The sequence below is a fragment of the Astatotilapia calliptera genome, chromosome 20 (assembly GCF_900246225.1).
Source record: "Astatotilapia calliptera chromosome 20, fAstCal1.2, whole genome shotgun sequence".
In the NCBI taxonomy this organism is placed as follows: Eukaryota; Metazoa; Chordata; class Actinopteri; order Cichliformes; family Cichlidae; genus Astatotilapia; species Astatotilapia calliptera.
This window is the reverse complement of record NC_039321.1, coordinates 19,500,998-19,524,434: the sequence shown is the minus strand read 5'-3', so window position 1 is coordinate 19,524,434 and position 23,437 is coordinate 19,500,998. Positions and strand designations below refer to the sequence as shown.

Sequence of the window (23,437 nt, the reverse complement as noted above, 5' to 3'; positions counted from 1 at the left end):
CTACTAAATGTAGTATTTGTGCTTAATCATGCCATTTCTGCTTTTTATAGGATTTGTGCTTAATATAGTATTTCTGCTAAATTATAGTATTTCTGCCAAATTATAATATTTGTGCTAAAACATAGTCTCAATTTAAAATTACAATATTCATAGTTCATCACAGTGTCTCTGGTAAATCACAATATTTCTGCTCTGTTGTACTATTTTTCTAAATCATAGTGTTTCTGTAATGTTTAAGTATTTTTGGCTAAATATATTCTTTCTGTTATCTTATACTATTTCTCCTAAATTCTTGTATTTTTGAGAAGTTATCATGTTTCTGGTAAGTTACAATATTTCTGCTAAATTCTGCTATGCTATTGTATTTCTGCCAAGTATTATGTTTCCTCTAAGATATTGCAGTTCTGCTAAGTTATTCCATTTTAGCAAACTTCTTTTGCTTCTGCAAAGTTTTTACAATTTCTGCAACTTTTCAGCTTTTTCAGCTACTTTTTGCATACAGCTTCAGCTTTAAGCATCCACACTGCATTTTCGCAGGAAATGCAAATTTTTCTAGTTTATGTTGTTATTACATACTATTAGTATTAGAAAGCGTTGGCATTTGATTGTCTAAGAGTAATTTGAATTTCTATAATGTGTGTTTGAATATACTCTCCATTAGGGCTTTATCAGAATGTACAATCTTTTAACTTATGTTGGCTTTGATAATAATGAGCAAAAATGGGTGTCAAGTTAATGTAATGAATACCAACATTTCATTATCTGTGTCTTAGGAATACTGGACACCAAACAACCCCATGCAGAACACCATCATCCTCCTGATTGAGCAGATTGTGGTGGCGCTTGGTGGAGAGTTCAAGCTCTATCTCCCTCAGCTCATTCCACACATGCTACGTGTCTTCATGCATGACAACAGCACCGGGCGCAGTGTTACCATCAAGGTGAGTTCACTGCGGTGCGATTGCAGACGACATGCGATGTCAGTATCTGATTTGCCAGTAATAGACTAAAGCTGTGTAGTTCATTGGGTCTCATATTTTTATGAGCTTACAGTTACTGTGCATACACTGAAGGGTAGCGGAGTGTCCAACAGCTGGAATTAATAACACAGAAGAGAAAAAAGTCAGCTGGAGATAGATTTTCAGTGTTTTTATTTCACAAAAAGCTTTTAATTACTTTTCCAATTCTGCAAAAGTTGTTTAGATTCTGGATCACAAACCAATATATTGTTTTTGCTTTTCTTTGGCATCTTCGAGAACATTTTTCAGGTTTGTGTCTGAAATCACGTGCAGCTTACCGTGCCAGAATTATAGGCCGCGGCATTGCCCATGACTCATAGATGTTTAAAATGTCAGAGCTGTAGTTGAGATTACATTTTGGTACGAGGGATTATGATTTAGTAGTTGGAGCAAGAGAATGTACTGTTTTCTTATGTTAATGTTGCCATGAATGCTTGCTCTGCAGAGTGCAGAGCTGTTGGTGAAATAAAAATGAAATTGAGTACCCTTAATTATAAAAACAGACCAAAATGCCTGCTGTGGTGCCTTGGGCATCGTTATCAGAGAAATGGTGGTTTGTGTACTTGTTAATCCCTCCATTGGAGCTCTGCATTCTCTAACTGGCAGTCCAGAGCTTATTTCCAGCGCTGTCGCTGTCGCTTTCCTTTTTTTTCCCTTTTTTTTTGTTTAAATGAAAGCAGTTTTGTATTCTATCCCAGTTTCATCTACACTCTAAACTACAGGTGATTAGAAAACCTGTAACAGTTTAAGAGACTATTAAGTAGGGCTGGGTATCGTCACTGATTTCTAGAATCGATTCAATCCCGATTCACAAGGTCCCGAATTGATTCGATCCACGATTCGATTTAATTCGATTAGATTCAATTCGATTTGAATCTGGGAACTTTTGACAGTCAGAAATATTATAATTCAGATCAGTACATTTACATATTTTTGTATCTATAAAAAGGAAGCTGACACACGCAAGACTTTATCATTTACTGTCTTAGCTGTTTGGTTGTTGAAATTTTGTGAGATTTCACCAGAGATTCTGGCATTTCGGGCAAAATAAATTTATATTAAAAAAATCGATTCAGGATTTTAATGAATCGATTTTACGTTATCCAAGCCAGAATCGATTTTAATCGATAAATTGATTATAAAAACCCACCCCTACTATTAAGTATTTTGTCATACATATTTTTTTCCGTTTGTAAATGTGGGAATGTGTTCACGAACCTGCTGACCGTCGAATAGAGAGTAAACTGTGGGTGACCCAGATGATCAATAGGATGTATGTATTCTGATTGGTGATTGTTTACTCAAAAATACATATGTAAGAAAAGAAAGTCTACAGTGAAATTGAAAGGCCAACTCACAGAATGCAGACACTGGTAGCTGTATTTGCATATATTTATTTACAATGTCAATGAATCTTTTTGATGCTTACAGGGGGAATAACATTTTTGTGTAAACTGGAAGCTATGATGATGTCAACCAGAGACATTCTCCTGGGAAATCTAATTTGTAGCGCTTCACTGCGTTTCTAACTCAGTATTTGGAGAATATTTCTCCTACCTTAATGTCTGCCATTTTCTCGTCTGCTTAAGAAGCTCAGAAGATTCTGAAAAGTCTCACGTACTCCCTTTACGACTGTTATGTTTTAAGAACTTTTATCTCTATCTTGATCTCATCTTAAGAATGTGAGAGTAAATTCTTAAAAAAACAAAAAAAACCTAACGTTTTATCACTACATACTACTATTGGTCTTCTATATCACAATATAATGTTGGTCATACTTATATAATTAACAAGAAAAGCAATACTTCATAACAGAGTTGATTAATCCCGCACTTTGCTAAGTGTCTGTTTCACCATTGTGCTCATTATTGTATCAGTTATTAGCAGGCTTTTGATTCCTGAGGATTACTGCTGAGCAGTAACAAATTATTTAATTTTTAGTAACATCATTGTAACATTATTGCTTTCTCCTGTAGTGACTTTTGTAATGTCCGAAAGAGCCATTTCTGAAGGCTGTAGTTACTAACGCAGTTCTGGGTAACTTGCCCAGCACAGATGAGGATAAACTTTGTGAGCTTTTTATGTAGAACAGGAAAGTACCCTAATAAATCTCAGTTATAATAAAGCAAAAAGGGTGCTGGAAAGATTTTTTTAATTTAAAAAAGTATGATCATGCTTAGTTTAACTGAAGTAAGTCAAAAGATTTAAAGTTAAACTCTGTAACTGAATAAAATCAGTGGTTAAAGCCAGCTGCTTTATTAAGACTAACTGGTTGATCATGATTAGTTTGGTATTATGCGAGATATTGTGATGTAATTAGTAAACAGAATAATTAAGTAAACTCTTGAGATATCATGCATTTGTTGGAAAGACATTGTATTTGTATTTCTTGTCCCTTTGGACTCCTTGAGAAATGACATTTTCTAAATATTGGTGTTTTTTGTTATAAACAAAAGCGAATAATACATTTTCTTTCAGAAGAAAGAAACTTGAGAAGTGCGTGATTGCACGAGTGGTGTCGTCAGTAATAAAAACCAAATGCCAACCAAAAGCAAAATGGATGTCTAGAGGATAGCGCGCCAGCAACTGATCTATAGGAAACTTTTTTTTGGAGGAGGATTGGCACACCGGGCCAAAGTTTTGCCAGTGCTGCTGATTATCATCAGCCACACTTCCCCTCAAGTGCTTTAAAGAGCAGCCACGCAAACCAGCAGGGAGAACCGTCACAGACAAAGGGCCCTCTTTGGCCCTATTCATTTTTGTGTCTGACACCCTCCCACGCACGATTTGAACCCTGTGTGGAATTACATGCTGAGGGTTCTCTTAACTTGGGGGCAGGGAAGAAATACAGCAGCAGGCTTTGGGATCCCTTCACCTTTCTCCAAATGAATTTCAGCATCTCTGGTGATTTATGCTGCTATCAGATAGGAAAAGAGTGCCACAGTGAAGGAAAGTGTTGTGCAGAATTTATAGCATAAGACAACATGAGAGAAATATTAAGACAGAATAATTATGTTGTTTCACTTATTGTATATTCATAATTATCAAAGCCCTAAAATCTTCATTAATAATACCATTTTAGGGCAGTGCAGAAAGCTTTCTTTCATAGACTCCCTGATACGCATTCATACTCTTAAGGAAACACTAACTAGTAATTTACCATTACATTTCTTGTAATGTTACAAGAAATTGATAATACCTTGGTAATAGCAGTCTGAACAGGCTGTTTGCAGTTTTCTCTTCTTTTAGCGACACACTAACTTTTAGATTTCAGGCTGACGTCTACCAGCAGCTCAAACCATAGAAATGTATAATGATGACCTGGTTAAAAGTTGTGCTCAACACATGCTGTGTCCTTAAAAAAATGGATCTGAAAACATGAAGATATAAGGATCCTGTAAGACAGAATAATGAAAGTTTAGTGTCAAAAATTAGCAATGGCCACAAAAAAACCTCCATTATGAATGTCTCAGTGTAGCATGACCCTGAATCTGTGTTTTGTAATAGATTTCTTTGCGAGTTGCACTGAGTCAAAGTAAAACTTGTCATAAATCTAGTGGAGAAACTATATTAACTAGACTGAAAAGGGCCTGTGTCAGAATGACGAGATGACTTTATTTTGCTAGCATTAGTTTAGGTTTAATAATTTAAGCTCACATCACTTTACACTCATACTGAAAGTACAGGAGCTCAACCTTCAGTTGATTTATTGGGGTGGTGTTTTATGTTTGTGGCTTCCATCAATATCCATCAGGACCTTTTGAGGTCTAAGCCACTTGCTCGTAATACAGCAGTTCAAAGACAGCACGGACCTATAAGTAACACACTCTCCTGTTTCAGCAGCGGCAGCCAGTAGTTGTCAGGGTTTTCCCTCAAACCCTAAATCACGATTTACGGGGAGACCACAAACACAGAATCGTGCGGAGCACAGTCATCTAGTCTTCTCTTCTCTGGTGCTGTTTAGTTTCAAAGTCTGTAGTATAGTATAATTCAGCAGCCCACAATCTGGATTGTCTGTAACTCAGGTCTGTGTCTGGAGCCTGATCTTTAGCGCAGCATGGGGGTCATGAAATGAGGGGAGTGGGAATCAGATTTCCCGCTTGTCTACAGAAGAGGTGAAGAAAAACATACTTCCATCATTTCAAGAAGCCTTCTCCCCTGAGCTCCACCCCCACCCTTCTAGGCTCACACATGCACACAGTTGTACACCTCCAACTCAACTTCCTGCTGTCTCGCCGTGTGCACTTTAGACATGGGGTTGGAGAGTGGGGGGAAAAGCAGAGGCGGTCATGGTATGTATTGGGGGGCTGGGGTATTTTTGATGCTTTCAATAGACGTCATCCTTTAAGACCACCATGTAGCCACCAAGCCTGTGTGCACATGCGCCACACAGCACCATGTTTACTGTTACCTTAAGGCACTGTGAGGCTTTCTCAAAAAATGCCATTTAGTTAATGTTGGAATTTGTATGCAGTAAACATGGCTGTACTCACTAATAATAGAAGATATACAGTCATTGGTGAAATGTAGATTAATAATCTAAAATTGACAAAAAGCCCCACGCAGAGGTACGTCATGAAACTTAACATCAATTTTAAGGAAGGTAAAATTGATGTTTAAAACCCCCCCCAAAACCCACTAATGTAATGTTCATATTTTACTTTATGATTTGCATCCTGTGAAGGCACAGATTCATGCTCACTTATTCGCTAACAGCTATACACAGATTTCCTGGACGGCTGGCTCGTGCGCCAGCACCTTGCTGAAATAAAATGCCATTCGACTTTCCCTTCAGAGCTCCTGAAGAAAACCATTTACAAGCTCATTAAAGCCACTCATGTTTAAGTGCTGCAGTATGTGGAATTAAGGAATGTGTGCTCTCCTTTTCAGCTACTCAATGCCATCCAGCTATTTGGTGCCAACCTAGATGACTACCTCCACTTGTTGCTGCCTCCCATTGTCAAGCTCTTTGATGCCCCTGATGTGCCCCTGCAGGCGCGCAAGTAAACGCTACACCCGTAGCTTTAGTGAGGAATCTAGTGTGATAATAAAAGTCATTCTCACTTAATTTTGCAAATAAAAATGTATTTAGCATCAATCTGATGTCACCACAGAAATGGGAAATTAAAATTAGACCATCACTGTGGTTAAAAGAGAGGAAAAAAGAACAAAGCTAAACATTTTTATGTGTATGTTTTTTATTAAAGAATCCATCTGGCAGCGATGTCAGATTTTTCACATGACTTCTTGGCTATCGGAGCAGGCTGTGTATCTAAGTCTGTGTCCTACAAACATTTCAGTAAAGCTGAGCATCCTTTGTTTTTCCTCTGTGGCTCAGGGTTGCCTTGGAGACACTGGACCGACTGACAGAGTCCCTGGACTTCACAGACTACGCTTCACGCATTATCCACCCGATCGTTCGGACACTTGACACCACTCCAGAGCTGCGTTCCACTTCCATGGACACCCTGTCCTCACTCGTATTCCAGTTGGGCAAGAAGGTAACCAGAGCTGTCCCCCGGGCTGTCTTTTAGATGTAGATACTATTAACTGTACTTTTCCAGTCTTCCTACTGTTGGCTTCACATGCACTGCCCCCCCTAGTTTTATTACTTCCTGCCAGACTGCTGATGTCATTGACCATTACGCAGCATGGGGTGGTGTTTACAGGAGCGGATGAGGTCACATTTACCCCTGCCTGTCCTCTCAAGCCTTCCCCTCCCTTATCCCTCAAACCCCGTGTCGTTAATGTGTAGGGGAAGCTTTTGATCTGAGGTTCATGAAGGTTAGAAACAAGTGCAAGACACCCAGTTATTTACTTTATGGTGAAGGGAAAGCGGTCTCCAGACACACATACACCCTTATGTTTATCCTTCCTCTCTCCTCTTATTTTCAGTACCAGATCTTCATCCCCATGGTGAATAAAGTGATGCTAAAGCACAGGATCAACCACCAGCGTTACGACATACTCATATGTCGGATTGTCAAGGTATGGCTCGCCAGTAAATCCAGATTATTACTACACATTTTTCACACATGTCTCGTAGATTATCTGTGAGCTGCCAGTCTTTTATTTCATAACCTCACAGGGCACAAGGTGGTCTGGCAATAAATTACATAAGTATAAATAAACATTTCATATTCAGTGCACCATAAGCAAGTCATTACCATGTCTTGTTTATCAACAGTCCCTCAGGAAGGAAATGCACTTCTACTTTCATAAAACGTGTTTTGGGGCCCAGCTCAACAGTTTGAATGTGTGTGGCCCGCATGTGTGTGGCCTGCATGTGTTTGTTTATGTTTGTTTTTGTGCCTATCAGGGCTATACTCTGGCAGAGGAGGAAGAAGACCCTCTAATTTTCCAGCATCGCCAGGTTCGTGGTAACCAAGGTGACGCTTTGGTCAGCGGACCAGTAGAGGCGGGGCCTATGAAGAAGCTCCACGTCAGCACTACTGCACTCCAGAAGGTTGGAAGGAACAGTTGGCATTTTTTCCCCCCCATGATTAAAGACACGCACACGTCCAATGTTTATATCGGTGGCAGTGTTGCAGGTGTTTCATTTGTGTACAGGAAGCAGTGCTGAAAGCCGTAGTTCAATTGTGGTCAGGATGTATGAGTCAACAAACTGGTGATAAATTAATGGAACAACGTCGTCATATGAGCAGAACACCACAATCAGTGCATATATTTGACTGCAGAAAACAAAGGATTACCTGCTGATTTGATGATAGTTTACCGAGTGGTGTCAGACTGGCCTGTGGACCGATAAATTACACAGCGCTCTTCACTACCATCATCAAGATAATAATAAAAAAAATCTCACAGTTTACATTATAGTCAGATTATCCCATACACATTACATGTGAAAACTTTGCGTCCACATATTTGTTCTGAAATTGATGATTTCTGACACTGGAAAGGCTTGGGGAGCTGCCAGGAAGGTGTCCAAAGATGATTGGCTGGAGTGGCTGAGGCGCTTGAGTGTTGTCCTGCTCAAAGAGTCATCCTCCCCAGCTCTGCGCTCGTGCTGGTCACTGGCTCAGACCTACATCCCTCTTGCCAGGTAAATGCAAACATAATTCCTTATGAAGCATGTACATAAAATCTGAAGCTCTGTCTTTGCATAGAGTTTTGGGCAGTCACTACTGCCAAAATATTCTCAGTTATCAGTAGTGCAAAACTGGTCAAACTTGACAATGTCAAAGGTGACTGTATGTAGCTGTATGAAAAGCAGAGTTACTAAAATGCTAAAAAAAAAAAAAGCTGTGTAAAATCACAAATACCTGTTTATTCTGTGATCATTTTTACAACTTTTAGAATGATCTCGCTACTGCAAAATACTTGAATATTTTAATGTTGTTTTAATGGCAATATGGTGTTTTTGTTGACCCCAGAGACTTGTTCAATGCAGCTTTCCTCTCATGTTGGTCTGAGCTGAGTGAGGACCAGCAGGATGAGCTGATCCGCAGCATTGAGTTGGCACTCACATCTCAAGACATTGCTGAGGTCACACAGACTTTGCTCAACTTGGCAGAGTTCATGGAGCACAGCGATAAGGTTAGCAGTGACCTGGTAACCTAATTAAACTAATAGCTGTGCTATTGTTTAGACATACATGTTTTTAGTGTCCCTGCAGATGTGAACGGACTCTAAAACAGCATTTTCAAAACTAAATTCTAATCCTCAAAGTTTTTATATTAGCCAGAGTATTTTTTTCTTCATCAATCAGGTTTTGCTTCGTTAAAGATTGTAATAAAAATGTCTCTCAAAAATCAAAGTAGGTTTAATGTTTTTAACTCTTGCTCAAATAATTAGTCGTATTCTTAATTTGATTTTAAATGTTTATAGCGTCAGTGTATATCGGTCTAAATTGAGAAGTATAAATGGAAATTCATCTGTTTTAAATTAATCCACAACACAAAGTGTGAAAAATAAATGCTTTTGCAGTCCCACTGCACATGTGTTTATGATGTTGAGATAATATTCTTCTCACAGCATTTTAGAACTTAATTTTCATTGTGAAAATAATACAGATATTTTATTTGGTTAACTTAATTATTTCTGCCATCAACATCACAAAATTTAATTCGCTTTTTATCAGTTTATGTCTCTTCCAGAAAAGATAAGCACTGCAGCAGATATAGATGTGGAGACATCTGTTATTATGCTGTTATTTGTTCATCTACTTATTTGCACAGTCGCATGCAGCATTATATAACAGTAAGAAAAAGATTAACTCCAGAAACACGGAAATGTGTTAACCTTTTGATAAAATAGGAACTTTAAACTTGGCATAATAATAATGATGCTGTTACATTAAGGACTGTGAATGTTGTGGTTGGGCTGTGATTTCAGTTTCAATATGCTCCTCGGCAACGAGCCCACCGTCGAAGAATGATGTATTCTTCATAGTTAGATAAGCAGAGCCAGTGGAATGATTGTCATTTAGAGTTATTTATTATGTACAATTTCCTTTTCCAGGGTCCTCTGCCCCTCAGAGACGATAACGGCATTGTGCTGCTCGGTGAGAGAGCTGCCAAATGCCGTGCCTATGCCAAGGCACTGCATTACAAAGAGCTGGAGTTTCAGAAGGGACCAACCCCCCTTATCCTGGAGTCTCTTATCAGGTAGGAGGTGTGAAAAAGCTCAGAAATGAATGTGTTATTTTTATGAATAACAGCCACAGCTTACCTGAATAGGGTAATTAAAAAAGCATGTCATGGTCCACTTAACTTTTTTGTTTGTGTAATTTAACAGGTCCTCAGCCCAGTAGGTTATCGCTTAGAACAAACATTACACCACCCTCGAGGAGTCAGTTTTTCAATCTAATAAATAAAGAAAAAATATATTAAGCATATCCTCCTCTCCCACAAGCCTTTGATATCATCTGTCAACTTTTCCATCCCCTTTTCTCATCTTTCTTTATTTCTACGCCTTTGGCATTGCATGGAAAAATCTGTTTTGCAGGCATCTAATTGGAAGCTTGCCTCCTTTTCATCTGTGAGTGTCTGGACTTGTGTTTCTCTGGGGCCTGTTTTCAATTTCTCAGAAGCCTTGATCATGATGAATGATGGAAGCCGGCACTCTGGTGTTTTCAATATCCCCATCTGGTTCTCACCTCTCCAGGATTTCCCATAAAAGATCTAGACGCTAGTGTGCAGAAAGCACTGCGAAAACCTCTTTTTACTGAGTCGCGGCTGTATTAGGGGAAAAATATGTTTCATATCTGATGCATACTTTTTGATGACAAGGAGTTTTGTCATAGCCGTTTCGGTGCCTGAGTCATTGTGTTTGTAAGTGACATTGGAACTGATCATTTCATTCTTTCATATGGATATTCAGTTAAAATAGTTAGTTTATGGTAATACATCTGTGACCGCTACAAATGATGTGTGAGGGATTTTTAGAAAATCCACAGAATTAATTTGTGGTTTGACTATGTTCTTAGTAGGCACAGAAGTATCGAATATAGCCAGGAAACTTGTCACATTTTCCCCTTTATTCCTAACAAGAGAGGAATGCTGCTAATTTAGCAATTTGCATTTATTTGTAGAAGTCTATCATGCAGTGTTAATATATGTGAATCATGTGATAGTCTTTGTTTCGGATTTGTTAATATTATGTATTAAAAAAATATTGAATTTGTCATTATTTGGTAGAATGGGGTAAAAGAAAGCTGTGTATCTTGGAGATAAGTGCTTAATAAGTGCTAATACATATACATTTGGTTGATCTGTCATAGTTGTAACAGTAGGGGCCAGGCATTGTTGCATCTAAACCATGTGTTGGTAATTTTTCTGTAGCCTTAGTGTTATGGGTACCATGGAAATGCTTGGAAATTGAGTCTTGAATAAAACGTAGCATGTTGTTGAGATGCACAAAAGACTGCACGATGTTAGGTAAAATATCATCTTATGATACCCAGCCAGTGTGGCTTTTGTTTGTTAATACCAGCTGCAGTAGCTTAGCTTAGCTGGGTTTGTTTTTACCTTGTGAGTCTGCGTGCGTATCGTGTGTCTTATAGGGGGCACAACCATGACACTGGTTTAGAGTACTTTGACAGGTGTTTATACGGTATGTTTGTCTGTCCGGATTTCTGCAGACAGATTGTGTCAGCATAATAGTTAGAGTTTACAAATACATTTGGGGTGACTCTTGAGCAATAAGTACTCATGTAACAATGAAGTAATTCTTAAATAATTGTCATATTGTAGATGGTACTGCATTATATCCCTGAGTCAGGTATATTGACAGGGATAATGCATTTGATCCCCCTGCAAGATGGTCTAGTTTTTTTTTTGTTTTTTTTTCTTCCACTGGGAAGTTTTGATGGACTTGGATTAGGATAAAGAGATGTCATCATCATCTCAGGTTGGTAACTTTTAATCTACCTGTGTTGTCTCTCCCTGCGCTTTCACCCTCTTGGGTTATGGTCCAACCAAGGCAATAGTAATAAAAGTATCGAGTATAATGCACAACTCCAATTCCAGAATGTCGGGATGCTATGTAAAGTCTCACGAAAACAGAATGCTGTGAGTTGCAAATAGGGCTGCCACAAACGATTATTTTGATAGTCGACTAGTCACCGATTATTTTTGCGATTAGTCGACTAATCAGATCATCATCCATTGGACGTAAAACTACAGCTTATTGCACCAGCAGCATCTGCTCTTATATAACTATCATTAGCTTACAGCTTTAAGTGTTTAAGGTCTGTGCTAACTAAAAATAAAGACAAGATGATAGTTTATTAAATTTTAATGAAATTTGCAGATTGTTTCGGTGAAGTTTAATAAACTCCTTGCTATCTAAAATATAACAGGACACCGGAGTAGATTCTGGAGCATCTCACACTTCTGATAATCAGTTGTCTGCTTGACGTTTATTCAGCTGTGTAAAAACTATAACTTTAATCTCAGACAAACTGATTTACTCAGGAACAAATAAAATACAAAAAAAAAGCCAAACAATAACATTTTAAGTTATCTAAGTGACTCATATATATTTAACCTGAGTAGCGAAAGACGGTGGTGGGTTTGAAAACGATTTGCGGGGAGTCCGGTGTTCTCACGGCGCTAGTGAGCCTAGCCCCGGCTTGCTAACGAGCTAGTGGGTAACAGACGTCTCCGAAAACGTCGGAGCGCTTTTGAAAATATGTGGTGTCCTGATAAACTGAGCAGATATTTGAGGTTTACACAGCTACATTCTCGCCTGAAAATATGTTAAACGTTTATTTTGTGACCCAGAAAGAATAATAAGAGTAACATTAAAACTAACTAGCTGCCGCCATTGTTGGAAGCTGCGCTATGAATTCTGGGACACAGCTGCTTCTTCTTCTTCTTCTTCTTCGGGGTTTAACGGTAGCTGGCATCCTTGTACATGCAATGCTGCCATCTTCTGTTTCAGTCCGTTAATACACTCTTAAATCCTGCCACTTATTCCTGCGTCTTTTGTGATCTTACAAAGCTTCAAACGACGCGTCGACTATTAAATCAGTCGTCGACGATTTTGATAGTCGACGTAATCGTGACTAGTCGACAAATCGTGGCAGCCCTAGTTGCAAATCTCACAAACCCTTATTTTATTTGTAATGGAACATAGAAAACATATCAAATCTTTTGAGACATTTTACTGTTTGATTAAAAATCTTAGCTTGTTTTTAATTTGATAAACATGTCTCAAAGTTGTGATGGGAGCGACAACAGGCTGGAAAAGTAAGAGTTACTAGAGCAAAAGAGGTGGGGGAATATTTTGCAGCTAATGAGTTTAATTGGTAACAGGTCAGTGGCATGAATCTTGGACAGGCAAAGTTCCTCAGAATTAAAGATGGGCAGAGGTTTAACAATCTGCAAAAAACAAACAGTTTCTATGAATTATAGAACAATTTGAGATTTGTCTTCCTTGATGTGAAATTATAAAGACCAATCTCATCATTTCCAGTAGAAATGATCCAGAGAACATGGAGAAAACTGTGCACAAGGGACAAAACTGAAAATCAATATTCTGTGATGGAAATCACTGTATGGGCTCAGGCCCAGAAATCATTCTCTGTGATCACAGTCCACCTCATCCACAAATGCAGGTTAAAGCTGCAATAATGAAGAAAAGAAACAATATGTGAACATGATCCAGAAACTATGTCTTCTCTGGGTCAAAGCTCATTTAGAATTCAAAAGCCTGCATCTCTGATGATATGGGAGCGCAATAATGTTTAGGAAACTGGCAACTTGCACATTTGGAAAGGCAAATCAACACTGAGAGGTGCATACAGGATTTAGAGCAACATATGCTCCCATCCAGACAACAGATTTTTCAGGAAAGACCTTATATATTTCAGCAAGACAGTGCTAAACCACATACAGGAGATCCTACAATAGTATGGCTTCATAGTTGAAGAGTCCAAGTGCTGAACTGGCCTGACTGCAGTCCACACCTTTCACCAATTAAAAACAGTTTGGAGCATCATGATATTTATAAGTGAGACATGAGTGAGACTACATGTCTCGCCTAAGAGTCCAGAAACTTGACTGGTTAAAAGAAGAGGGATTTTACACAGTGGTAAACATAGCTGTGCCCCAACTTTTCAGACATTTTACTGCCATCACATTCAAAAGATGAAAACACAGCTTTTCCAAAGGTAGTATTTATTGCACAATCCCTATATTTCAATTGAGAAGTACACAATGAAATGCCTGTAGTTCTACCTTAACATAAAATCTGCATTTCAGGTAAAAAATAAATAGAAAAAATCGAGTGAAATCTTGCTGAAGGAGCTGTCTTCATTAAATATTAAACAACACTTTTGGCAGACCTGTCACTGAAGTTTAAATCCCCTAGGAAAATAGGAAAAAAATCTATTTATTGAAGCGACTTTCTTAAATAGAACGTGCTAAAGATTAGAATTCCTCCTAGAGCAACAATGTTTATGTCAATAGTAACTGGCCTCTTATTGTGGTATAGTTCACCACTGTTTAAGGTTATCTTTTGTGGTGGAGCCACATGCTTAAACACATTCTAACCCTTAAAATAGATAGACCTTGTTTGTTTTAAGCGACCTTTATTCTAGTATGGCCATTTCATTTGAAGGGAAAAGATAAATGTCCAGGTTTAATTAGATGTTTACCCTGACGAATATTTCACCTTGTTAAAGGAATCTGTCATGCTATTGTTATGATTCTGAGTAATCACAAGACTGAGCCTGTGTAGGCCGTGCTAGCTCTCAGTCGGTATAATCCAAAAAAATCTTTGTTATCCTAACCAAATGATGTTATTGTTGTCATGGTAAGAAAGCTAAAGGCATTTAACTAAATGGAGTGTGGGTGTGTAGTTGTGTAGTCTTCTTTCATCTGTTTGGGTTAGGTGGCATGGGACCTCTAGCTGGGATGTCAGAAGTCAGAGGTCGGTGGCTCAAGGCAAATATGTAGCCATTATTGGACACGAGTGGACATAAGACCTTGACTCGACTCGACTTCTTCGAGTTTGTCAGAATACCTATGCTGTTTGCTGAGTGAAGGAATGAATAGGCTGACATGGAATTCTATGTTTAAAAAATATTTTTTATTTTCTACCACATAAAAGAACATAATTACAGAACTGTACACATTTTACAAATCACACATTTTCATCATGAAGGTTTATTGTTTGAAGTGAATGAAGAAAAAGAAATGGAGCATCATTGATAGGACCAATCCCTCACAACAGCTCACAAACAAATGGTAGTCTGGCAGTCTTTAAAGATTTATAGATGAATTAGAAGTTTCCAATGGTCCTTGCTTGTTATAACTGAAAATACATCCCAAGTGCATTCAAGACAAATGACTGAAAGAATAAAATTCCAGTTACCCACAGGGGGGAGTGTTGAAAAGGCATCTAGGAAAGCTTTTAAAAAATAAAATATCTTATATCTGATAAATACACACAATTAACTACAATTTACAATCAAAACATGAGAAAAACATTACACATTCATCTGACTGAAATCGAGCCAAACCATTACAAACAACCTTATCACTTCGTTCGCAGTCCAGGAAAAGCCACAGTTTGGTAGAACAGTTAAACGGGTATTATTGAGAACTCTCTTTATTCATGCGTATGATCTTGATCCAGAAAAAACAGCCGAAACACTTATGACTAAAAATTAACTGGTCGGACCTTCATCTCCACCTTCTTGAGGGAGTAGGTGGGTCCATGCCAGCCGTACCAAGTGATCCCATCTTGGTTCTTATCTTGGTTCTTTATGTGGTTACCGTAGCGATAATAAACACCGTTCAAATTTGAGTCAGTGCAGCAGTTGTACCAGTACCCACCTGGAAGTAAGAATTGGATTAATGGCAGCACATAACAGCCTTTCTTATCTGCTGTAGACGACTGGATTGGTTTTGTAAGATTTTCTCATATGTCTTACCTTTGCGTCGGGCTGCACAGTCATCCAAACATTTGTCATTGTCTTTGTTCATGGTGCTGAAGTTGGTGTTGTTGTGGTACCGCAGAGAGTCTCCAGCATTTCCACTGTAGTTGGCAAGGAAGAGCTTGTAGCTGTTGAGCTCATTACTGACTGTGAAAAAGCCATACTCGGCATAGCGTTTTTCTCCTTCCCAGTCCTGCATTGGAAAACATATAACACGATTTAGAGAATGACAGTGACAGAAACAGAATATTTGCTTTTGTGGTCTGTCTAATGTCTTTTCGAATTAGTTTGATTTATTGCTAGTTCAAGTATGGTGTAAAGTGATTTTTATGCCCTCTTGCTTTTAGCCATGAAGTGGCTTTTACATGGTTTATGTATTCTTGCTCTCCTGCGTGATGGTCCCAACACTTACCTCCATATCAATCCTAAGTGTACTTGGCTGCCTTGTTAGGCGGAAGATGTTGTCATTGCCCAGCCAGAAGTCTCCACGGATGGATCCAAATCCTTGTTTGTACTGCTTCCAGTCACGGTTAAAGGATGTGAGGCCAACACTTCGCCTCTGAATCACAGTCCAGCCACCTCCATTTGTCTCCATATCACAGAAGAGCTGGGAAAAAACAAAGCCTGTAATTTAGCTGGCTTTTCAAAAAGCTGAAAAAAGCCTCTGATAACCCCCCCCCCCCCCCAAAAAAAAAGAAAGAAAAAACAACCCACATGCAAGAGTGCTGAAACTTACGGTGAATTCAGGTGTTCCCAGAAACTCATCTTTAGGCAGCTTGTACTCGCCAGAGATCTTGTAGTTCTTGCTGTAGAGTGATGCACAGTCATATATGGCTTCTGGAAAAAGGAATATCCCAAGTTATGCTAAAACCATATGCAGATCCATGAGCTTTCATAGTTTTTAAAACATGTGATACCTATAAATTACAGTTTTCATGGTATCTGAGGAATTGGACAGAGAAAAAAAGAGACTTTTCTTTTTCGCCCCACGCCCCAAAAGAAAAATAGATCAAAGAAGAATGAGACACGCACAGCATGCTGAGAGTTTTCCATAGCTGCACCTTTTACTCCTGTCCCAGTATAGTGATGCCTTTAAGATCAGTGCGCATGCGCCAACCAGCGTGCAGCCTGTTACAGTCGCTCCTGCTTTTCTCTTAGTTTAGCTCTTTTTTCTTACGTATTCTTTTTTTTTCTGACTTGTATTTTCCTCCGTTGTCTATCTCTTACTCAATCATGTGGATTGAGAGAGTTTTTGTTCTTCTGGTGGCCGTGGAACTGTTACTTTTATCATGGAACGGGACCGCGGCACATCTCCTACACGCACGGACTGTTTACTCCAGAGATCAGCTGATCGCCCTGATGCCGGCCGGCTCGCTGGCCAGGCCCGCAGAAGTGCCCGCAGAAGTACCAGCTGAAATTTGGAGGAAAACACATCGGGGATGCAGAGGTCAAGGACAGAAGAGAAGAAAAAAGGTGACGGTGAGACAGCGGAGGCTCGAAGCGAGGAGGAGGTTTAAACCGTGTCTGCCGTCTATCGTGATGGGAAATGTGCGATCGTTGGCAAGTAAAATCGACGAGCTCTCAGCACTGGTACGGAGTCAGAGGGAATACCGAGAGTGTAGCCTGATGTGTTTCACCGAATCATGGCTGCACCAGGTCATTCCCGATGAGAATGCTTCCGTGGAAGGCTTCCACACTGTTCGGGCGGACAGGGACAGCATCGCTAGCGGTAAGCGTAAAGGAGGTGGGCTTGCTGTTTTAGTTAACAACCGGTGGTGTAACCCTGCCAACATAACAATCAAAGAAAGGATTTGTTGCCCGGACACTGAACTGTGTGCTGTTGGACTCAGGCCGTATTATTTACCCAGGGAATTCTCTCACGTCATCTTGGTGGCTGTTTATGTTCCCCCCTCTGCTAACCCCACAGCTGCATGTGACACTATCCACTCTGCCATAGCTCGGCTACAGACTCAGCACCCGAGTGCCTTTATTGTGATCTCGGGTGACTTCAACCATGTATCACTGGACAATACACTACCAACATTCAAACAATATGTGGACTGTCCCACCAGGGGAGAGAAAACTTTAGACTTACTGTATGCTAACGTCAAGGATGCATACAGCTCCTCCTCCCTCCCCCCACTTGGTAGGTCAGATCATAACCTGATTCACCTCACCCCCCGCTATGTGCCAATTGTGAGGAGGGAACCTGTGACCACCAGGACTGTTAGGAGGTGGTCAGAGGAGGCAATAGCGGAACTACAGGGCTGTTTCGAGGTGACCGACTGGGAAACACTCTGTGAGCCTCACGCCGAGGACATCAATGGGCTTACTGAGTGTATCACAGACTACATAACTTTCTGCACCGACTCCATTGTTCCAGCTCAGACTGTTCATTGTTACCCAAATAACAAGCCGTGGGTGACTAAGGACATCAAAGCCCTCCTCAACAACAAGAAGAGGGCTTTCAGAGGGGGCAACAAAGAGGAGGTGAGGAAGGTCCAGGTGTTACTAAAGGACAAGATCAGAGAGGCTAAGGACAATTACAGGAGGAAGCTGGAGTGGAAACTCCAGCAGAACAGCATGAGAGAGGTGTGGAGGGGCATGAAGACCATCACTGGATTCAGGCCAACCAACAGCAGGGGAGCTGAGGGAGGTGAGAATAGAGCCGACGAGTTGAATCTGTTTTTCAATAGATTCGACACCACAGTGTCTGCTCCCACCCCCACAACCTCACCTGCAGTCAGCCTGGAATCCAGAGCCACACCACTGTGCCAGCCTCTCTCTTCACATGTTGCCTCCTGTGAGATTCCTGACACCCCTCCCCCACCCATCACCTTCACTCAATACCAGGTTGAGATGCAAATGAGGAGACTTCACTCAGGCAAGTCTGCTGGACCAGACGGAGTGAGTCCCCTTGTCCTCAAGGCCTGTGCCCCCCAGCTGTGTGGAGTCTTTCATAAACTGTTTATGCTGAGTCTGAGTCTGCAGAGGGTCCCGGTGATGTGGAAGACATCATGCCTCGTCCCTGTACCAAAGACGCCTCGTCCCAGTGGCCCCCAGGATTACAGGCCCGTGGCACTGACCTCCCACATCATGAAGACCCTGGAAAGGCTCATCCTGGACCAGCTGCGACCCATAGTAAGACCACATCTGGATCCCCTTCAGTTCGCTTATCAGCCTCGTCTCGGAACAGAGGACGCCATCATCTACCTGCTCAATCGTGTCTACACCCATCTGGACCAGCCGGCGAGCACTGTGAGGGTCATGTTTTTTGACTTTTCCAGTGCTTTCAACACCATCAGGCCGACCCTCCTGGGTGATAAGTTAGCAGCGATGCAGGTGGATGCTTCTCTGGTGTCCTGGATTGTTGATTACCTGACAGGAAGACCACAATATGTACGTCTCCCACAGTGTGTGTCTGACAAGGTGATTAGCAACACAGGGGCACCACAGGGGACTGTCCTCTCCCCCTTCCTCTTCACCCTCTACACCACAGACTTCAGCCACTGCACAGAGACCTGCCATCTTCAGAAGTTTTCTGATGACTCTGCGGTGGTTGGATGCATCAGCAGGGATGATGAGACAGAGTACCGGGCTGTGGTCGACTCCTTTGTCACGTGGTGTGAGCAGAATCATCTGCAGCTCAACGTGGCAAAGACCAAGGAACTGATCGTGGACTTCAGGAAGACCAGGAAACACTTGACCCCTGTTTCAATCCAGGGGGTCAGTGTTGACATTGTGGAGGACTATAAATACCTTGGAGTACACATTGACAATAAACTGGACTGGGCTAAAAACACCACAGCACTTTACAGGAAGGGCCAGAGTCGTCTCTATTTTTTGAGGCGACTGAGGTCCTTCAACATCTGCCAGAAAATGCTGAGGATTTTCTATGAGTCTGTGGTGGCCAGTGCGATCCTCTATGCTGTTGCATGCTGGGGGAGCAGGCTGAGGGTCGCAGATGCCAACAGACTTAATAAACTGATCCGTAAGGCCAGCAATGTTGTGGGGATGGAGCTGGACTCCCTCAAGGTGGTGTCGGAGAGGCGGATGCTGTCCAAGATAAAGACAATGTTGGATAACACCTCCCACCCACTCCATGACATGTTGGTCAGTCACAGGAGCTCGTTCAGTGAGAGACTGAGATTACCGAAAAGCACCACTGAACGACACAGGAAATCTTTCCTGCCTGTGGCCATCTCCCTGTACAACGCATCCACTTAACACACTGTTTGCTGCTACAACTACACATGTTTCTTTTCCAAATATTTATTTATAAGTGACTTATGTATGTATGTATGTATGTATATATATGTATATATTGTACTATTCTTAGTTAGCGTATTGTCTGTCTTGTCTTAATGTTGGTTTAAAATGGAGCACTGTAACAAAAAATAATTTCCCCCAGGGATCAATAAAGTATTCTGATTCTGATTCTGATTCTGATTACGGTGGAGCAAAGAAGCCAAAACTTAAAGATATGGAAACCTTCCACTTCTAATCACTGCAGCCCTTCCTGTTCTGTTCTCTTGTTTACTTTACAAAGGTCTGTGTGTTCTCTCTGCCAATGACATGAATGCGGTCCCTTTAGACCACACAGTAAAACGTGAAATAATAAACGACGTAATGCCTGGTTAACCGCTCCGCGGCAGCCAGTGCTGATTAGTGGTGTGTTGAAGTCGAATTGAACGGTGGATATGATGTGGCTTTGATGGAGCTCATTACTGACAACCCTGCAGATGGGATTGTGCAGCTCTAAATGATTGGTTTTTAGTACTGTGGGGCAGCTCAGAGAAGTGCGGCACTGTAATTTCCCTCACGACTAATTCACAGCAGGTGTCTCAGATCCTGAAAGGCTGATTATAGTGTTTTGCAGCAAAAATAAATACATGATGATAATGTGTGCAGAATAGTTTATAGTGAAGTGACTTTGTTTTGTCTACTTCTAAATATGAGCACCCTTCCCAATTAAAAGAAGCTTTTATGATATATTAAAATGATACTATTCAAAACCAAACTTATACTGTCTGGAAATGTTGAGAGGTGAAAGGTGTCTGTTTAAAATTTGGTATTTGAAACAAGAAATAAGAGCAAGAATGAGCGTTTTCATAGCATCTGTTTTAGGGTATAGAGACAGTATGGTCAAACTCTCCAGATGATGGAGTGTTAATACTCACCCGATGAAGTCTTAGGAGCAGACTGTGCGGTTTGCAGCTGCATGATCTCCACACGGTTGTTGATCTCAGAGTACTTGCTCTCTGCCTCTGTGACTCGGACGTCTTGCTGTCGGCTCTGCTGGTCCAGATCTAGTATTTGCTTCACAAGTTTCTTCATGTCTGTCTCCTGCTTGCGACTCAGCTCCTCAAAGAGGCTGGTGAGATTGGCCACTTGAACTTTGAGAGAGCGTACCTCGTCGCAGCACTGACCCTTGGAAGGCTTTGGAAGCGCCTGTCTCTTCCTGAGATTTTGAGCCCATGTCTCTGCAAGCAAGAGCAGTGCAACCTCTAAAACAACTATACTCAAATAGATTTTTGCCATTTTTAAAAGTCAAAGTTCTGGATCTTCTCGCAGCCTCTGGGTGTTTTGATTGGTTGCCGCTAAAAAAGAATCTCTCTCTGTAAATGGTTCTCTCTTGGAATACGAAAAAGATGCAAGCTCACTGCAGCTATCTGAAGTTTTGTCCAGTTGAGTTGGAGCTCTCCTTTGACCACTTGCTCACTCAGGCTGTCGTATTACCTCAGTGAAGCCCTCCTCTGCTTGAGCATCTTAAATATTGTATGGGTCCTCCCCCTCTCCCCCCTTTCACTGACCCTCTCCAACCTTCAGGGTGGAGGACCTTTCACGTTCCTCCTCCCCCCTGCACCCTTCTACTTCACCCCTCATCTTACTTTCACTCATACTGGGGAAGCTTTGCCACACTTGCTTTGTCAGGTGTTAAATGTTTCTGGGAAGTCATTTTTTTATTCCCTTTGCCTGGAAGAACCACATAAGGACCTGGGCAAACAAACAACGCTACTGTCTGAACCTGCGGCGCTTAACTGGAAATGCAGACTGTTTAAAAGATTTAACTACATTTGATTTTAATTTATTCAGCTATATACACTAATGAGATTAAAACATTTGAATACTTGTTTTAAACGTTAGTACATCTGTAGGTAATTTCTTCCCCACATTTAAAACACTTTATGTTAATGACAGTTTTTACGATATCCTTGAGGGTTGAAGTCACTAAGCATTCTTAATTGTAGGTTAAGTGTTCTGTTCGTGCTACCCTTTTTGGCACATGGCAGATGTTAATGCCAAGCGGGTTTCAGTGTCAGATTTCAAAGGCGTGTTGATACAGGGGAAAACCTTCAGGATAAAATCTGATCAACTACAGTTTGTAGTAAAAGCTGGAAGAAATGTTTAGGATAAGGCAGGTGGAATAGTGGGAGTATTTTGTCTACATGTGTAAATGCTTAACATTTTGCCATCACATATGCAGCGTATTTCTTAAATAAGTTTAGATGGTGTACCCACCAAAGAACAACAGAACAAAAAGATGAAGTCATACTGTTATGGCTTTTATCATCAGCAGAAGGGGCAGCGTGCTTGTGTTTTCACTTCACTAATCAATTCCATGCCTTTAGGTATGTTTTCAACTTGTAGATATGGAAACTCATCAAGCATTAGAAAGTACAGGAAACATTACAATCAGTCAAACATGCAGTCTGGATTAGGTTTCTGTATTAAATTAGAAACAATAATTAAAAGCATATTTCAGCTCAGTTAAAGTCTGGTGTCAAGTAAGATAAGATAAGATAAGATAGAACTTTATTAATCCCTCGGGTGGGTTCCTCTGGGAAATTCGACAGTAGATGCATACTGTGTAGCATGTGGGTTAATTACCTAAGGGATTAATTTAGTTGAATTAAATTTTATTTATGTAGCGCCAAATCACTACGATGGTCGCCTTAAGATGCTTTATCTTTACAATAATAGAGAGAAAACCCAGACAATAAGATGAGCCTCTAAGAATAAGCACTTGGCAACAGTGGGAGGGAAAAACCTCCTTTTAACAGGAAGAAACCTCTGGCAGAACAGGGCTTAGGGAGAGGCAGTGTTGCTACTTGCCAGGGATGAGTGGAGGATTACAGTTTATGCTTGTCGCTATCAGTTCTTCAGGAAAGAGGGATTTATTTATTTTTTCCTTTTGATTTTTTTCTTTGATACCTGTTGTTGAAGACAACAAGTTGAATGCATCATGCGTGAGTATAACGAGTTTTGGGTTGTGATGATGTCACAGTATTGCACACCTTAACATGAGCATTACAGTTGGGAGTTGGATTTTCAGTGCATTTGTGGAGGGTACAAACTCTTTACCCGGCGAGTCTTACCCGTGCTTTGCGGGTTGAACCACTAGATACAGCCTGCTGCTGAATGAGGTGTGTTTGCCTGACTTAATAACAGTGTTTGCAAAACTCCTGCTTCTGGTTTGTCTTTTAAAATTTCTAACATTCCAGTCACTGGATGGGGCTGAAAATAATGCCTCTCAGGGAGGCGCTTTTATGTCCCGTTTCTGTGGAATTTCTCTCTCTTCCCTGATGTGCTGCCATCCCTGCCAACCTACAGGACACACAGGTGTTGGGAAGCAGCCTCAAGGGTATTTGTGGGGTTTCTTGAGGTGCCAGATCGTGCTCATGGGCATTAAGATAGTATATGAGGCATGCCTTCTGTGATAGTTATGTATGATAATTACCAGGCAAAAGAAATTAAGTGTTTTATGCTGAAATAGAAGGAGCTGTAATAACTGAGACATTTCTGAGAGTTCTTACTTTGAACTTTATGGCTTTTTCCTTCCCCACATGGACTGGAGTGAACCGTCTGGAAAAGACATACAAGTTCATCAGCTAATAATCATACTTTACCAATGTTAAAGTACAATTTTTGTACATCTAAGGACCCTTGTGTTTGCCTTAAATTTAATTATAAAGGGAAATTATAATTTTATTATCTGGGCATCTACCTC

General features: G+C 40.6%; 2 protein-coding genes across 4 annotated transcripts in view; one reads left to right on the top strand and one right to left on the bottom strand.

Moving 5' to 3' along the window:
* The window catches only part of mtor (mechanistic target of rapamycin kinase), a 95,457-nt gene that overhangs the window by 23,504 nt on the left and 48,516 nt on the right, over positions 1 to 23,437 (top strand). For all 3 annotated transcript variants that reach the window (XM_026153151.1, XM_026153152.1, XM_026153150.1), the window contains 8 exons: positions 774 to 941; positions 5,910 to 6,022; positions 6,358 to 6,520; positions 6,915 to 7,007; positions 7,339 to 7,485; positions 7,940 to 8,082; positions 8,414 to 8,576; positions 9,501 to 9,646. In XM_026153151.1, coding sequence (XP_026008936.1) covers positions 774 to 941; positions 5,910 to 6,022; positions 6,358 to 6,520; positions 6,915 to 7,007; positions 7,339 to 7,485; positions 7,940 to 8,082; positions 8,414 to 8,576; positions 9,501 to 9,646 — 1,136 coding nt within the window. The remainder of the gene's footprint in view (positions 1 to 773; positions 942 to 5,909; positions 6,023 to 6,357; positions 6,521 to 6,914; positions 7,008 to 7,338; positions 7,486 to 7,939; positions 8,083 to 8,413; positions 8,577 to 9,500; positions 9,647 to 23,437) is intronic.
* Positions 14,555 to 21,498, bottom strand: angptl7 (angiopoietin-like 7). The gene is made up of 5 exons (XM_026153218.1): positions 20,607 to 21,498; positions 16,163 to 16,263; positions 15,839 to 16,033; positions 15,424 to 15,619; positions 14,555 to 15,325 (listed from the first exon to the last, which is right to left on the bottom strand). The coding sequence occupies exons 1-5, from the start codon at positions 20,965 to 20,967 to the stop codon at positions 15,150 to 15,152; spliced, it is 1,029 nt and encodes a 342-aa protein (XP_026009003.1). The 5' UTR covers positions 20,968 to 21,498; the 3' UTR covers positions 14,555 to 15,149.